The sequence below is a fragment of the Podarcis tiliguerta genome, assembly GCF_965153285.1.
Source record: "Podarcis tiliguerta genome assembly, chromosome: 16".
Classification (NCBI taxonomy): domain Eukaryota; kingdom Metazoa; phylum Chordata; class Lepidosauria; order Squamata; family Lacertidae; genus Podarcis; species Podarcis tiliguerta.
Genome location: NC_139549.1, coordinates 30,094,990 through 30,112,675, shown reverse-complemented (window position 1 = coordinate 30,112,675; position 17,686 = coordinate 30,094,990). Strand labels below are relative to the sequence as shown.

The 17,686-nt window shown below is 48.4% G+C and overlaps 1 protein-coding gene across 1 annotated transcript in view; it reads left to right on the top strand.

Annotated features, from left to right (window-relative positions):
- PPIL2 (peptidylprolyl isomerase like 2) overlaps positions 1-17,686 on the top strand; it is a 78,542-nt gene that overhangs the window by 46,293 nt on the left and 14,563 nt on the right. Inside the window, exons 15-16 of the mRNA XM_083418326.1 lie at positions 14,812-14,929; positions 15,894-15,950. Coding sequence (XP_083274452.1) covers positions 14,812-14,929; positions 15,894-15,950 — 175 coding nt within the window. The remainder of the gene's footprint in view (positions 1-14,811; positions 14,930-15,893; positions 15,951-17,686) is intronic.

Sequence of the window (17,686 nt, the reverse complement as noted above, 5' to 3'; positions counted from 1 at the left end):
ATTGACAACCCAAGTGGTTACATTATAGAATGTTAAAGCTTGTTTCCTCTAGGATTTTAGGAAATGGAAATGTGATTTGTTTTCAGGTTCATTGTAATGATTCACATGCCTTGAATTAATTGTTGAACGAAATACCGAGATACATCATTGGTCTTTCTAGCTCAGCACCGCCAACACTGACTGGCAGCAGCTCTGTGAGCCACAGACCTCACCCAAACTGCAGTTCTTAAATTGTTTGCTGTGCATTAGCTGCATTGCCTCCCCCCAAACCCACTCCAGAGTAGGTCATTTTGAGAACTGCAGAATGGGGGCGGGGGGCAGAGAGAGATGCTTTGGCTTCAAGCAAGGCCTTCGTTATGTTCAGAATGAAAGAGATGTTTGTGGAATTGCTCCTGGCTCCAGAATGGCCGGTTCCTTCCAAGTTAAATCTTGCTATTAGTCCCTCGATCGCGTCGTGAAGTTAAGAACAAAAGTTTTCTTGTTCCTCATATACTCCCCCCGCATCTTCCTGCCCACTCCCCAGATCTGCCCTTGCTTTCTTTGCTGGTGTGGACACCTTGAAAGGCGGTCAAGAACAGCATAGACAAAGGCAGATGCCCCATGAATGAAGTGGCGAACCAGCTCCAGCTGGTATGCAGGCTAAGACCCTACCTGCCCACGGACTGCCTCTCCAGAGTGGTGCATGCTCTAGTTATCTCCCACTTGGACTACTGCAACGCGCTCTATGTGGGGCTACCTTTGAAGGTGACCCGGAAACTGCAATTAATCCAGAATGCAGCAGCTAGACTGGTGACTGGGAGTGGCTGCTGGGACCACATAACACCGGTTCTGAGAGATCTGTGTTGGTGCTGACCTTTAAAGCCCTAAACCGCCTCGGTCCTGTATACCTGAAGGAGCGTCTCCACCCCCATCGTTCAGCCTGGACACTGAGATCCAGCGCCGAGGGCCTTCTGGCGGTTCCCTCATTGCGAGAAGTGAGGTTACAGGGAACCCTGTGGAACACCCTCCCTTCAGATGTGAAGGAAATAAGCAGCTATCCTATCTTTAAAAGACATCTGAAGACGCCCTGTTCAGGGAAATTTTTAATATTTTCGAGGGAGGGTGGGTGGGAAACCGCGGCTAAACTGAAGAGGAAAAGGGGCGTTCTTGGGCCGCGTCGTCCTTAAATGACCCAGCTAGCTCCGCCCCTGCAGCCATCCAATTGGCTGGCCCAGGGCGTGAGGCGGCCCGAGGATTCCCCTGATCGTGCGGGGCTGCAGCCAGCCCCACGCGGATGCTAGTGGGCATGAGCCAACGCTGTACTGTTTTTAACACTTGATTGGGAGCCGCCCAGAGTGGCTGGGGAAACTCAGCCAGATGGGCGAGGTATAAATAATAAATTATTATTATTATTATATTCTCAAGGGCACTCTCCTGAACCCAGCTGACCCGTCCTATCTCTTAGAATCAGTGACTCAGGACGCATCCAAGCAAGAGCCATCAAATATCTGTCTCGTTAGACTTGCTAGATGCTTTGCATGCTTTCAGGTTGCCCACGGTTCTTTTGCAGATAGCAGATCAGAGAACTATAGGGTTGGAAGGGACCCCCAAGGGCCATCTAGTCCAACCCAAACATTTGCAGGGCAGGTAATAAAGCAAGCTGAAGACTTATCTGATTAGTTCACTGGCTTGGGGGTCCTGGGGGCAAAATTCAGCCTCCCCACTCACCTCTTTGGACCAGGTGCTTTCTGACATGTCTTTTAAAGCCCATCATGTGGTCAAGCACTCAGTCCTTTTTCCCCCAAAGGGTCTGCGGTCCAGTCGGAGTCTGCTGGCTGAAGTGTCTCCTAGGGATTCAGATGCAGGCTCTGGTGCCAACAGATCCACGTGGGAAGGAGCGGGTAGTAGATCAGTCTTCAGCCTGAGGCTACTTTTAGAGTAAAAGGTAAAGGGACTCCTGACCATTGGGTCCATTCAAGGATGACTCTGGGGTTGCGGTGCTCATCTCGCTTTATTGGCCGATGGAGCCAGCTTCCGGGTCATGTGGCCAGCATGACTAAGCCGCTTCTGGCGAACCACAGCAGCGCAGGGAAACGCCCTTTACCTTCCCGCCGGAGCTGTACCTATTTATCTACTTGCACTTGGATGTGCTTTCGAACTGCTAGGTTGGCAGGAGCTGGGACTGAACAACGGGAGCTCACCCGTTTGAACCGCCAACCTTCTGATTGGCAAGCCCTAGGCTCTGTGGTTTAACCCACAGCGCCACCCGCGTCCCTTACTTTTGGAGTGGCACACTGCATATGAGGCTGGATAGCTCAGTCGGTAGAGCATGAGACTCTTAATCCCAGGCTCATGGGTTCGAGCCCCATGTTGGATGAAAGTTTCCTGCATTGCAGGGGTTGGACTGGATGACTCTTGTGGCCCCTTCCAGCTGCACACGTCTGTGATTCTGTTATTCCTGGGCCTCATTCACACTGCACACACAAAGCACTGCAGCACCACTTTAAACAGTTGTGGCTTCGTAGTTCTCTGTGAAAAGGGGTTGAATTTTAAACCACTATGGGAATTGTACCTCTGGTACCGCAACCTTAACCAATTATAGCCCCCAGAATTCTCTGGGGGAAGCCATGACTTTTTGAAGTGGTGTCATAGTGCTTTAAATGTTTGACCCCCAGTTTGGGGCCATGACACAAGTACCATCTGAAGGGGGAAACTGTAAATCCTCGTAGTAGGAATTGCAGGGAACCGAACTGCAAGTGCCAATAAAACTCCCAGAAGGGGACTTTACTTGATTCATTCTTCTTCTTTTGTTTAAAAAGAAGAAGATAAGTTATCTCCACACTGAGGGCAACGTTTCCATCTTGTTTCCATCTCTGCTCGCTTCCCTTGAATTCGACTTGAGTACGCCTGCTGGCTCAGCGGGCCTCAGTTCCCTCCCTCGGAGCTTGTAGCAACTTTTGCAAAGCCGCCGCTTAAGCGATTCTGGAAAGGAGCTCTTCCCAGCAGCCGCCATCATTCAGAGTGAATTAGGGGAAGTCACTCTTATTGCATGCTTCAGAGCCGTGTGGCTAAATCACAGACACAAAGAGAGCAAACTCTCTCTTGACCTGGGCAGGGAAGGCCGCTCTGCGCTGCCACGGATCCTATACCTGTGACTGCGCACAGATTACCAGCGTACCCACCCACCCCGCCCCCCGCTACAATATCCCTGAGGGATCGGGTTTCAGTTATTGCTGCGGTTATCAGATGGCAGAAGCAGAGACCGAGAGACTTGTGGAAAGTGTGGGAAATTAGACTGTAGTTCCCATTTGCAGAGTATGTGGAAGACAGCCCTGGGTCGTTTGACCCTTTCGTTCTCTCCCTGCCCCCCCCCCTTAAAAACTATGCAAGACACTCTCTTTTACAGTTTAAAGAACTTATAACTTTAATTGAGTGTGCTTTCAGTTGCAGATTAAATATATACAGTGGAACCTCGTGTTACATACCGTCCTCCTTGCGAAGGCTGCGGATTACGAGCTCCGCTAACCTGGAAGTAGATGCCCCTTGTAGCGAACTTTGCCCTGGGATGCAAGCGGAAGTCGCGAGGCAGCAGCGGGAGGCGCCATTAGCGAAAGCGCGCTTCATGTTACGAGCGGTTTCGGGTTACAAACGGACCTCTGGAACAGATTAAGTTCGTAACCGGAGGTACCACTGTACATTGGTACCTCTGGATGTGAACGGGATCCATTCCAGAGCCCCGTTCTCATCCTGAAGTGAACGCAACATGCAACTGTGCGTCTGTGCGTGCGTGGGTCGCGTTTCATTGCTTCAGCGCATGCACGTGACGTCATTTTGAGCGTCTGCGCATGCGCGAGCAGCGAAACCCGGACATAATGTGCTCTGTTACTTCCGGATCACTACGGAGCGCAACCCGGAAATATTTAAGCTGAAGCGTATTCATCCCGAGCTATGACTGTATAAGGAGTACCGTATTTTTCGCCCTATAGGACGCACTTTTTCCCCTCCAAAAATGAAGGGGAAATGTGTGTGCGTCCTATGGGGCGAATGCAGGCTTTCTCTGAAGCCTGGAGAGCGGGAGGGGTCGGTGTGCACCGACCCCTCTCCCTCTCCAGGCTTCAGGGAGCTATCCGCAAGCCTTCGGAGTGCGGCGGGAGTTCCCGCCAGGCTCCCAAGGCTTGTGGATAGCAGCCTGTTCTGGGGGCTAGGGTCGAGGGAAGCTCGGGCTTCCCCCACCCCAGCCCCACGCCTGGAGGGGAATTTTTTTTTTCTTTATTCCCTCCCCCCAAAAAAACCTAGGTGCACCCTATGGGCCGGTGCGCCCTATAGGGCGAAAAATACAGTAAATCTCTACACAAATCCAGACTGGAGTCCCTAAAATGGTTGCATGGCACCTTGTCTGCATCCTTCCGGCAACTTCTGCAGCCAAGCTGGTGCCAAATGTATTTGTCTGCTTTCCTTTGGGCCACATCAGCGAGGCTGAGAGTGGGCTCTTGTTGTCTAGGCAGCGCAAGACCTCCATACACACCGCCCAGGCTTGCGTCCCAGGGAAATCACTTAGCAGTTTGACTTCAACCCCCCCCCCCCGGCACACAACATTGTCTCTCAGAACAGATGGAGGCCAACAATACGTTTGGGGAGGTTGTGTTAAAGCAGATGTTACGCATTCTAAGCCTTTGGAGTGCGGTACATGGAATATTTAAAATTAACAACCAAGAGTATTAAAGAACTGGAGTGGTTACATTGCCAATTGTGGAATAAGTGGCATTCTGGCTCAATATACTGTTTTTCGTTCTCTTAACGGTATGTACCGTATTTTTCGCTCTATAACACGCACTCGACCATAACACGCACATAGTTTTTAGAGGAGGGAAACCCGTAGGCATGCCACCCCTAGGCATTCCCTCCATAACACGCACAGACATTTCCCCTTACTTTTTAGGAGGAAAAAAGTGAGTGTTATGGTGCAAAAAATACGGTAGCTATTTAAGATTCCATTTACTCTATGCAGCTGTTTAAGAGGGAAGCTTCAGATGCGTGCTTAGAAGAAGCAATCAGAATGTTACCTTCCTCTTAATCTAATTCACTATTTCAGTCCTGAGGCAAGCCTGATTTACATTGCAGCCAGACTAGAAATATTCCTTTATCTTAACGAGTCATGTGGCATTTGAAATTCCTTGTGGTAATCGGTCTTAAGGATTTGCTGTAATGTGCGCTGTGCTGCTCCCCGTTTCACAGAGAGGGAGAGAGATAAAAGCTCAGAGACTTCAATTTCCAGAAACTAGGGAGGATTTGCCCCAAGGCTCCCTCTGCATTGTATTAAATGGGTTTAACTGCCATGCCAATCCACAAGCAAGACTGGGAAGTGCCACTATGTGGCAACCAGGCGATCTCAGGTGCCCGCTTAGGCATCACACCGAAGCAGAGGACGTGCGCCATTGAGAAAGAGGGCACAATCTTGTATGAATTTGTGTTTTTTTAATAATAATGATGCATTTGCTAATTTGTAAGAATAGATTAAAATTCAGAAAATGTGTCTGGAATTTAAATTCCACAAAACACAAGCCAATAGACCTCCAAATGCCTCCCAGATAAATTATTTGCTGCCCAAATCAACACAGGAAACTACCTTGTATTGAGTCAAACCATCAGTTCATCTAGTTCCATATTGTAGGCCATGGGTAGGCAAACTAAGGCCCGGATCCGGCCCAATCGCCTTCTGAATTTGGCCCACGGACAGTCCGGGAATCAGCGTGTTTTTACATGAGTAGAATGTGTGCTTTTATTTAAAATGCATCTCTGGGTTATTTGTGGGGCATAGGAATTCGTTCTCCCCCATATATATATATATATATATATATATTTGCTTTCGTAGATTTTCACGGGTACAGGAATGCAGGTTTTGGTGTCCTCGGGTGTCTTCCCGTGTAAAAGTTGGGGTGTCTAGGCGACGTTTCGACGAGGTCTCACTCGTCATCTTCAGGCTGGTGCTTTCGGCTTCTTGTTACTGGAACAGAGCAGGATCTCAGTGTTTGAGTTCCTATAAATACTGTTGAGGAGGTGTGGTGTATAGCCTCCAATGTTCTGGGCAGAGAGGAGGTTCCCAGGCTAGTGTGCCTTTTCTTCTTTTGTTCCTTAATTACTTGAGGGATATCTTGAGTGATTTCTTGAGTGATTTCCTGAATCCCACTTAGGTGGGTCATTAGGTGTGGATTAGTTGCTAAAGCCTTCGTGTCTTGAACTCTTGAACTTTGTGAAGAGTTTTTCTGAGAAGATGGCTGTACTGCACTTGGTTGTGCTCTGGCTTGGCTTCGTGTATAGGGGCGAGCTGTGGTTTTGTGGCCTGTGCCAGCCAAATCTGTGTAGGGATTGCAGGGGGGTGCAGCATCCGGAGGTGCCACCCTGGTTTGGCTACTGGATGGTGTCTGTAATTTATCTGTGGAGAGGGTCTGGGTTTGGGTCTGGTGTGGTTGATTGGTGATGGCGTTCTGTGTGCCTCTGGATCTGGTGTCAGATTTTGTGGGGAGGGCTAATTTCCAGATGTCTGGCAAGCGGGATGTGTCGTCACGCTTGTTCATGTTGTGAGGGTGTTTCTCTATCTCGATGGCTTCCATGATTATTCTCTTGTGGTGATGTTCCATGTTAAAGAGCAATTTGGAATCTGCAAAATTAATTTCGTGTCCTGTTTCTTTCATGTGTTGGAAAAGAGAGGAAGTTTTTTCTTCTTTTTTGACGGCATTCTTGTGTTCTGCGATACGTGCATTTATTCGTCTGTTTGTTTGTCCAATGTACGTGGCTGGGCAGACTTTGCAGGGTATTTCATAGACCCCTTGGTTTTCCAACTGAATTTTATCCTTGGGGTTTCTGAGGATATTGGCTATTTTTTGGTTGGTGCAAAAGGCTGTTTTGATATTGTGTTTATGGAGGATTTTGCTAATTTTATCTGTAGTGCCCTTGATATAAGGAAGGAGGGCTATGCCATTGTTTTCTTCTGTGTCTTGGTTTTTGGGGGGTGTTTCTTTTTGGATTAGCTTCGTAACCCTGTTTTGCTGGTATCCATTGGCAATTAACACATTTGAGAGATTCTGTAACTCAGTTGTCAAGTGGTCTTCGTCAGCCAGGCGTTTGGTTCTGGAGATGAGAGTCTTGGCTACGGAGTTTATTTGTGGAACATCACCACAAGAGAATAATCATGGAAGCCATCGAGATAGAGAAACACCCTCACAACATGAACAAGCGTGACGACACATCCCGCTTGCCAGACATCTGGAAATTAGCCCTCCCCACAAAATCTGACACCAGATCCAGAGGCACACAGAACGCCATCACCAATCAACCACACCAGACCCAAACCCAGACCCTCTCCACAGATAAATTACAGACACCATCCAGTAGCCAAACCAGGGTGGCACCTCCGGATGCTGCACCCCCCTGCAATCCCTACACAGATTTGGCTGGCACAGGCCACAAAACCACAGCTCGCCCCTATACACGAAGCCAAGCCAGAGCACAACCAAGTGCAGTACAGCCATCTTCTCAGAAAAACTCTTCACAAAGTTCAAGAGTTCAAGACACGAAGGCTTTAGCAACTAATCCACACCTAATGACCCACCTAAGTGGGATTCAGGAAATCACTCAAGAAATCACTCAAGATATCCCTCAAGTAATTAAGGAACAAAAGAAGAAAAGGCACACTAGCCTGGGAACCTCCTCTCTGCCCAGAACATTGGAGGCTATACACCACACCTCCTCAACAGTATTTATAGGAACTCAAACACTGAGATCCTGCTCTGTTCCAGTAACAAGAAGCCGAAAGCACCAGCCTGAAGATGACGAGTGAGACCTCGTCGAAACGTCGCCTAGACACCCCAACTTTTACACGGGAAGACACCCGAGGACACCAAAACCTGCATATATATATATATATATATATATATATAGTCTGGCCCCTCACAAGGTCTGAGGGACAGTGGACTGGCACCCTGCTTACCTCTGTTGTAGGCACTGGCTGACTGTGGTTTGGCAGGCTATTGGGCAGGGGACATTCCTGCTTAGAGATGCTCTACCTCTAAGTTATGGCTCTTCTCCAGGGCAGTTCCTATTCACACACATCACCCTTCAAATCAACTCCCAACTCACTTCATTATCCCCATTAGCCATCACCACCTCTCATATTTTTAATTCTTAAGTAACTGGGTACACAAAGGCAGTGGGTTGGGTATTCTACCATGGGCTGAGGTAGCCGGCAGCTGGTTTTGTCTCCTTCCTTATTCTGCAGCCCACTTTCCAAGGGAGAACATGAAACCCTTGCTCTTTGTGATTGTTGGTGTTGTTGTTGTTTTCGTCCAAATAAAGGTGGCGGTGGTGGCCTAAAGTGGATTTTTGATTTCCCCCCACCCCCTGTAGACCAACACAACAACTACTGTACCTAGGATTTTTAGTTTTTACTAGCACCCCATCTTTCGCCAGCTAAGGACAGTCTCAAAATGGCAGCACAGGGGATCAGAATTACACGCTGCACCCCAAGCACCATATTCTGGGGTGACCGGTGTATACAGGAACAAATCCACACCTGAGCTTGCAGTTCTTGCACCAAACACTAAAAATGCCCCAAGAGAGCTTCAAAAGCATTCAGTGAATAGTTCCATTTTACAGGTGAAATGCACTGAGGCAGAGATAGAATAAATTACCGTATTTTTTGCTCTATAAGACTCACCTTTTCCCTCCTAAAAAGTAAGGGGAAATGTGTGTGCGTCTTATGGAGCGAGTGCAGGCTGCACAGCTATCACAGAAGTCAGAACAGCAAGAGGGATTGCTGCTTTGACTGTGCAGCGATCCCTCTTGCTGTTCTGGCTTCTGAGATTCAGAATATTTTTTTTCTTGTTTTCCTCCTCCAAAAATTAGGTGCATCTTTTGGTCTGGTGCGTCTTTTAGAGCGAAAAATACGGTAACTCAAGGCTAGTGCAGACCCTTCTGTAGCAAAGGCTTTGTTTTCCACAGAACTAGTTTAGTGGCAGCATTCATAAGTTTGAAACCTTTCATCAACATCTAGGGGATGTCCAAGCCCCCTTCGGGTTCCCATTTGGGGACCCCCCCCCCTTTCTGCGAAGAAAAATCATGCAGCTGGAACCAGTGGCGGAGCTTCATGCTCCGGCACTAGGGGGGTGGAGAGGAGGCTGGGGCTGGCGCACATCCTGTGGGCATAGCACGCTGCCTGTGGGAGTGTGGCGGGCGGGGGGGGAGCCACAATGGCACCCCACCGGGATCGCGCTGCCGGGGGCGGTGCGCTCCCCCCCCCCCGCACTCCTCCTCCTCCGCCATTGGCTGGAACACTTGGGAGGCCAATTTGGAGGAGAAAAAACAGATAACGGGGAGAGGGTTAAGCACCTCACCTTTTGCTGTTTTTCAGCTCAAAAGCCACCCCAGCCCCTTTGAAGCCACCTTTCCTTTAACAAAGAGGCCGTCTGGGGAATTGTTACGAACACCTACACTGTAGGTTAACCCCAGTGTCACGAGGGAGAACGAAAGCAAGCTGTCAGTTGGTTGAACAAGAAGCCCTCCCACTTCATTCGCCCAATCCCCTTCCTTCACATCCGCCTCCCCTTCCACCCAAGTGGCAATTCATTTCGAAATCGCCATGCATGATGCGCTTCCCACCTACACCTTTTGTTTGGAATATCGCAGGTTTTGTTATTTTAATAGGCCCCTCGTTTAAAACGGCACCTGTGCGTGGCAAGCATCAAGCTCGCAAGGGAGAGCACATCTTTTCCGTGGCAACAGAGCTGAGTTGCTATGGTTTTGAGAAGCAGCCTGGAGAATGCATGGCCGCTTCAATATCTCTGGGGAGGAAGCATTGAAAACGCCTGTCTCTTCTCCCCCACCCCAATACACCCACCCTGTGCACACACAAACACATCATTTATTTTTGTGTCCCTCGCCTGCTCCTTCTATTTAAAAGTCACTATTTTAGGATACCTAAAAAAGTGGTATCTCATCTCTTATGTGGCCAGCCAGTCACTGTGCTCTGTAAGAGAGGGCCATTTCTAGCCCAGAATAGCCAGGCTACTGCCCTTCAGGCACTGGAGGTCTTCTCCCAGTTAGATTGCTGCAGTGTGCTTTATGTGGGGCTGCCCTTGAGGTTGGCCTGGTAGCTGCAGCCAGTGCAGAAAGCAGCAGCTCGTCTGCTCGGTATGGCTACAGTGCTAGACTGCTGCCGGAAGAATTGCCCTGGCTGCCAGCTCGCTAACTGGAAAAGTTGAAAGGATTGCTCCTGTTGCATAACGCCACCTATCCACCTTGTGAGCGGGATACCACAAAAGATACCTCACCCCTTATACCAGAGCACACCCCTTGTCCCGACCACACCCAGCCCAACGAGGAAAAGCCTTTTGTAAGTGTATTTCTTTACAGTGGTACCTCGGGTTACATATGCTTCAGGTTGCATACGCTTCAGGTTACAGACTCTGCTAACCCAGAAATAGTGCTTCAGGTTAAGAACTTTGCTTCAGGATGAGAACAGAAATCGTGCAGCGGTGGCGCGGCAGCAGCCGGAAGCCCCATTAGCTAAAGTGGTGCTTCAGGTTAAGAACAGTTTCAGGTTAAGAATGGACCTCCAGAATGAATTAAGTACTTAACCAGAGGTACCACTGTACAGTGGTGCCTCGCAAGACGAAAAGAATCCGTTCCGTGAGTCTCTTCGTCTAGCGGTTTTTTCGTCTTGCGAAGCAAGCCCATTAGCGGATTAGCGCTATTAGCGGCTATTAGCGGCTATTAAAGTCTTAAGGGATTAGCGGATTAGCTGCTAAAAGGCTATTAGCAGCTTAGTGCCTTAGAAAAAGGGGGTGGGGAGCGAAAAAAAAAACCCCAGGAATCGCAAGACATTTTCGTCTTGCAAAGCAAGCCCATAGCAAATTCGTCCTGCGAAGCACCTCCAAAACGGAAAACCCTTTCGTCTAGCGGGTTTTCCGTCTTGCGAGGCACCACTGTATTGGCAAAGCACCAGCTGCCTAGGTGATCTACTTCTGCAGTCCCACACTCCAATCCAGACATTTGATTCCCCCCCCAAAAAAACTTTTTTATTCATTTTATAACATAACTAAACAACACAAACAGAAAAGCAAACAATACAAACAAATTCTTGTCTTATCCTTATTTTTTCTAAACATTGTTAGGTGGGCTTCCCCAAGTCCCCCCATCTGATTTTCATTTTACCTCATCTTTAGCAGTTTACATTTATCATAATTTTTAACCATTTTTAAAATCACGCTTACTTTTACCATTAAAAATCTTCACGTTTTATCACTTACAAATAATACTATTTTAAAATACACTATCTTCTACTTCTAAAAGTATATCCACTTCCAAAGCTATTCTAAGATTTAAATATTAACATGTTTTTTCAAATATTCTTTAAACTTCTTCCAATCTTCTTCCACCGTCTCTTCTCTCTGGTCTTGGACCAGTCTTCTCTCTGGTCTTCAATCCAGACAGTTCAAGCAACAGCGTGACTAGGCCCCTTTCAGCTTACCAAAAACCCCTTGTCTGAGGCGGTCTGCGCAAACTCTCAGCGATTCCAGCTAGTCCTGCACTTCAAGCCCCACCGTGTGTGTAGAGACCGCGGAGGGGAGGAGAGGAGACATTCTGAAGGCATCACTCTCCCAGGGACCATGGCAGCGTCTTCCACCACTGAGATTCCCTGCAACTCTTCTCCCGCCTCCTTTCTGTCCCGCCTGTCTCAGGCTGCCTGGTCTCTTCCCCTTGGGTCCCCACTTCCACTGCCCCACAACACCTGCCTCATGGGTGGCACAGAACCCCACAAATTGTGGGCCCTTCCCCATGATTGTCCTTGTGCTCCCCTGCCCGCACATCCTGCCCCCTGCCTGCATGTTCCCCGACCACTTTGGACTCCTGTCCATCCCAGACATCGGTGCCGTTCTGATAACATAAGGATCGGCCAGAGCCGGCTCAGTCATTAGGCAAGGTGAAGCTGCCGCTTCAGGCAGAAGAAGTCTCATAGGTGGCACACCCACAGGTGTCCCCCCCCCCCCTCTTCCAGTGGCAAGAGAAATGCCGGCAATTTTGGGCAAGATTCAGTCCGTTTTGGATGTGGCAATGCAGGACATACCACCCGTGGGATAGGTTTCTTGGAGGGTAAGCTCATTTTTTTATGCGTACAAGTGGGAGAAGTGACCCAATGCTGCAGCACTGAGTGCTTTGGGCTCAACGTCCCATCTAGTCGTGCCTTCTTCCAGGACACTCCATTCCTCCTCCCACCAGTTCAAACTACCGTATTTTTCGCCCTATAGGACGCACTTTTCCCCCTCCAAAAATGAAGGGGAAATCTGGGTGCATCCTATGGGGCGAATGCAGGCTTTCGCTGAAGCTTGGAGAGTGAGAGGGGTCGGTGCACACCGACCCCTCTCGCTCTCCAGGCTTCAGGAAGACATCCGCAGCCTAGGCAGCCTGCTTCCCGGAGCGTCGGGCGCCCTGAAAGCAGAGTGCCCGGCGCTTCGGGAACACATCCGCAGCCTAGGCAGCCCTGCGGGAGGTCTCGCAGGGCTCCCCATGCTGCGGATAGCAGCCTGCCGCCTGGCGCGAGACACACCCTGAAGCAGAGCGCCCCGCGCGCCGGACAGACATCCGCAGCGTGGGGAGCCCTGCAGAAGTTCCCCGCAGGGCTCCCCACGCTGCGGATAGCAGCCTGCCGCCCAGCGCGCGGGGCACCCTGAGGCAGAGTGCTCCTCGCGCCGGGCAGACATCGGCCAGCCCCACAAGCTCGGGGGACAGCAGGGAGGCGCAGCGCCGCCATCCCGCTGTTCCTCGACCTGGTTCAGTTTCCCCGACCTGCTTTTGGGGGGGAATAAAGGGGGGGGTTCCTTTATTTCCCCCCAAAAAAACTAGGTGCGTCCTATGGGACAAAAAATACGGTAAGTGTCAGCATTCCATGGCCAGTGAGGATGTTCAGTAGTCAATGAGCAGTTTGTGTACCCCCCCCCCCACCGATTATAAATGAGAACTTCTGCAAACCTTCCCCATTCCTGCAAATGCCTCTCTCTTGTTTGTGGCTACATAAAGCAGAACGGGCTAGTCTGCCACCCTCCACTGCTGGACCAAATCTCAGCAGCTCTGCACACAACCAGTTGTCTGGGATGATCGGAGCTGCAGTCCCACAACATCCAGAGAGCCACAGGGTAGCTAGTTCTAAAACAAAAGACAGGCCCCTGGGAGAATGAGCTTGCTATCTGCCTTGCTGGATTCCACTGGGATCACGGAAGCTTCTGCTCAAAATGTGGCCATTATCCATCTCCCAGAACCCTCATGTGGCATATGTAGCTGCCCCCAAAATCTCCAACCTCCCTCCGATTCATGTGGGACTTGCAACCCAGCAGCATTTGAGCCCTCTAAGGAGCTGGTCCCCACCTTGAGCAGAGACAAAAGGGACCCTCAGGTTGAGTGCATGCAGCTCATCTGCTTTAGGCTCCTCACTTTCATGTTATTTATGACAGATGTGACATTTTCATTTTCCTCCAGGACTATTCCTAATCAGGAGAGAACATTCTGAGATGAGTCATTCCCAGAGTTATACAGTCGATTTCTCTCCCCCCTCCCCACACTTTGCATCATTACCAGAAACAAAACACCAGAAAACGCATCTGCAACAAGCAGAGAAGAAGGTAGCTTGGCTTGCAGAACAACCTTAATGATCCTCTGGAGGAATCGCATCACTGGCGGAACAGCCGCTTCCAAAAGCCTCTGCTGTACTCGGGAGGCTTTCAGAACACGTAGGCGGCAAAGTGAGCAGGGGAGAAGAATCCAAGGGAAGGGATAAGGAGAGGCAGACCAGAAGCTACTGGCAATGGAGTCTGCTCCATTGGGGAAACAGGGCTCAGCCCCTTCCACCTGTCTTGATACCTTCCAATCCTTCTTTTACTTAGGGGCTGGCAGAGGCTGCCTGCTTCCTCTTTAGCCTCAGTATTGCTTTTGCACAGCACAGTGGTACCTCAGGTTAAGCACTTAATTCGTTCTGGAGGTCCGTTCTTAACCTGAAACCGTTCTTAACCTGAAGCACCACTTTAGCTAATGGGGCTTCCCGCTGCCGCCGCGCCACCGGAGCACGATTTCTGTTCTCATCCTGAAGCAAAGTTCTTAACCTGAAGCACTATTTCTGGGTTAGCAGAGTCTGTAACCTGAAGCGTATGTAACCTGGAGCGTATGTAACCCAAGGTACCACTGTAAAAAAAATACACTTACAAAAGGCTTTTCCTCATTCGGCTGGGTGTGCTCGGGACAGCCACCCGTCTTACAAAACAGTCCCTCATAACAGCTGCAGGGATTGCTTGTAACAAAGCAAAAGCCCGGGGAGAGAAAAATAAGTCTCTAACCTGGTGTCAGGAAAGTTGCCAGGCGGGTTTTGCTGGGGAGAGTCAGTGCTGAGCTAAATGGACCAGTGGCTTGTCTCAGTATGGCACAGCCTTTCCTTGTGGCATTTTGACATACCGTATTTTTTGCTCTATAAGACTCACTTTTTCCCTCCTAAAAAGTAAGGGGAAATCTGGGTGCGTCTTATGGAGCGAATGCAGGCTGCGCAGCTATCCCAGAAGCCAAAACAGCAAGAGGGACCGCTGCTTTCACTGCGCAGCGATCCCTCTTGCTGTTCTGGCTTCTGAGATTCAGAATATTTTTTTTCTTCTTTTCCTCCTCCAAAAACTAGGTGCGTCTTGTGGTCTGCTGCGTCTTATAGAGCGGAAAATACGGTATCTTGTGTCTGTGTGTTTGGGAGTGGCGTGACCAGGTGTGGACTTACAGTAATAATAATAATAATAATGTTTATTTCAGGGGGAGAGTCATATTGGGGGAAGCCTTTCAAAGATGAGTTCAAGCCCAACCTGTCCCACACAGGACGTGGCGTCCTCAGCATGGCTAATACCGGACCCAACAATAACAAGTCCCAGTTGTGAGTAGTCGCTTGGCTCTCCTCTATCTCAAACCCATTTAAGGAGCATGCAGAATTCTGTGAAAAGCTTGGGGCTGGTTCTAACAGTTTCACCCTTCGCAGCCTCTCTTAGCTGTTTTTAAGGCTTACGCGATCCTGTTACTGCTTTTAATCCTCTTGCTTGCCCTTTGCACTATTCTGATTTTTCTGCAAGCAACCCAAAAGGCTGTTAATGGAAAGGTAGAATCCTTGTCGTTTTACCATGGGTTGTTGGACTACAACTCCCATTATCCACGACCCATTAACCACACTGCCTAGGGCTGATGGGAGTTGTAGTCCAACACCACCAGATGAGAAACCCCTCCCCTTATTTTTTGCCTTCTTTGAAATTCTCCAGGGTGTGTGTGTGTGTGTGTATATATATATATATATATATATATATTATATATATATATATATATATATATATGTGTGTGTGTGTGTGTGAAATTCTCCTGGGTGTATATAACCCACATATATATGAATGAATGAATTTTATTATTACGGTCATAGACCAGTTCCAGCTCACTTACAATATCTGGAAAATCATAAAACAAAACAGGAATACATTGAATTGAAATTGGGTATAACAGAGACAATACAGATATAGCGGCAGTTAAAATATATATATTAAATCTTGATCACTAAAATATAACCTAAAATTGTCATTTAAAACCTTAATCATTTTGGTAGTACAGCTTGTTCCCTAAGTTTTATGGCAGTCGCACAGAATTTGGCCACCCTTAGTGTGATCTCTAGATCCTTGTCCTCTACCAGGAGTTTTAGACATTGAAGTTCGGACCCATTTGGAGATTTTTGTATAACAGGAGTGATAAATATCCCCGTAGAAACGGCAGCGTAACCAGACATGAGAGTATATATATATGAAATATTGATGTGTTCTATGGCAGATTTGTAAGGTCTGTCTGTTTTTCCCTCTCTCCAGCTTCATCACATTCCGATCCTGTGCATACCTGGACAGGAAGCACACAGTGTTTGGAAGGTAAAAGAAACAAGTTTATTGCAACATACACCATTTTTCCTATGTACTTGGGCAGCAGATAAATAGCTGGTGTAGTTAGAGTGGTTAGGACTGGGGAGACCTGCATTTGATCTCCAGCTTTGCCACAATAGCTCCAGTGGAGGGCCTTGGGCTCCTTCCCTGCCTTTCAGTCTAGCCCGCCTTGCTAGAGGGTTGTGAGCATAAAAGGGCATCAACCCACAGATGCTCCTTAGATCAGGGCTTGCCCAACTTCTGCATTCGATGACCCCCTGAGGAGCATACAAAGTCATCTTTGAACCCAGCCCCAATTCTGAAGAACATAACAAATGTTCTTTGAAACAAACAACAAAATTAAAGAAATAAAATTAATAACGATGGCGATAATTTTGTTCATTGCTTTTTTGGTCATGGCAACTCAAAGTGACTTGCAATATTTTAAACCAAAAACCAGACGCATATATGCATTAAAACTAGCACAAAAAGCAAGTAGCAGCTATATACCCTTTGTTTTTTAAGCAATGAAGCAGCATTTTCTGAGAATACTGCTGCATCCCACACATGGGCACTCTGTATATGCCCATGCACTTTATTTCTGCGGTTTGTAGTTCCTAATTAGTTTTTTTCATGCTGTACCTTGTAAACCTGTTTTCCAGCTCCAGGCCCTTTCTGACCCCATTTCGACCCCTAGGTCTTCATTCAGCCGCTGCGCACAGGGGCAGAGTGGGGTGGGGGGTCAGTACTCTTAGAAAAAGGATGCTATTAATATGCAGTCGGAATGAACAGATATATGGGCCCCGGCATCCCACCCAGCTGGGTTCAAGTGAAAATCTTGAAAAATGGTTTCCATTCTGATGGTTGCTGGCCACAAGCAGTATCTCCTCTTTGTGCATCAATTGATTTTTCCACTTCTATATTAAAGTGCTTTTATTTGGCACACGGATTGGACCTCTGCATTTTGATAAGCCTGGCATAATATTTCAGACGGCGAGGTAGCACTACCGTTTGCTTGAATAAAACGGGCCAGTGAATCAGCAGATGCTGGCTTCAGATTTTGGGGAAAGGGAGACTTGAGCAAGAGTCCTTGTGATTTTTATTTACCGTATTTTTTGCTCTATAAGACTCACTTTTTCCCCTCCTAAAAAGTAAGGGGAAATGTGTGTGCGTTTTATGGAGCGAATGCAGGCTGTGCAGCTATCCCAGAAGCCAGAACAGCAAGAGGGATTGCTGCTTTCACGGCGCAGTGATCCCTCTTCCTCTTCTGGCTTCTGAGATTCAGAATATTTTTTTTCTTGTTTTCCTCCTCCAAAAACTAGGTGCGTCTTGTGGTCTGGTGCGTCTTATAGAGCGAAAAATACGGTATATGCCACGTTTTCTGAAAACGCATCTCTCGCTCAAAGCGGTTCCCATGGAAAACAAAACAGAGCACCCATTTTTTCAACAAAGAGCTCAAGGTGACTTGCAAACTTCTCTTCCTCTCCATTTTGACATCAAACCAACCCTGCAAGGGTAGGTTAGGCTGAGAGACAGTGACTGGCCCCAAGTCACCCCATGGGCTTCAGGGAATTTGAACCCTGGTCTCCCAGGTCCTTGTCCATAATAAAAAAATATCACTGGAGCATCGCTGGGGCTTCCGTTGGCCCTTGGCTCGGAAGCTGCAGCCAAACCAGAATGCAGCAATTAGCTGATTGGCTGGTTCTCCCCTGTCAACACTGTCAGTTTCCATTTCTTATTGCAGA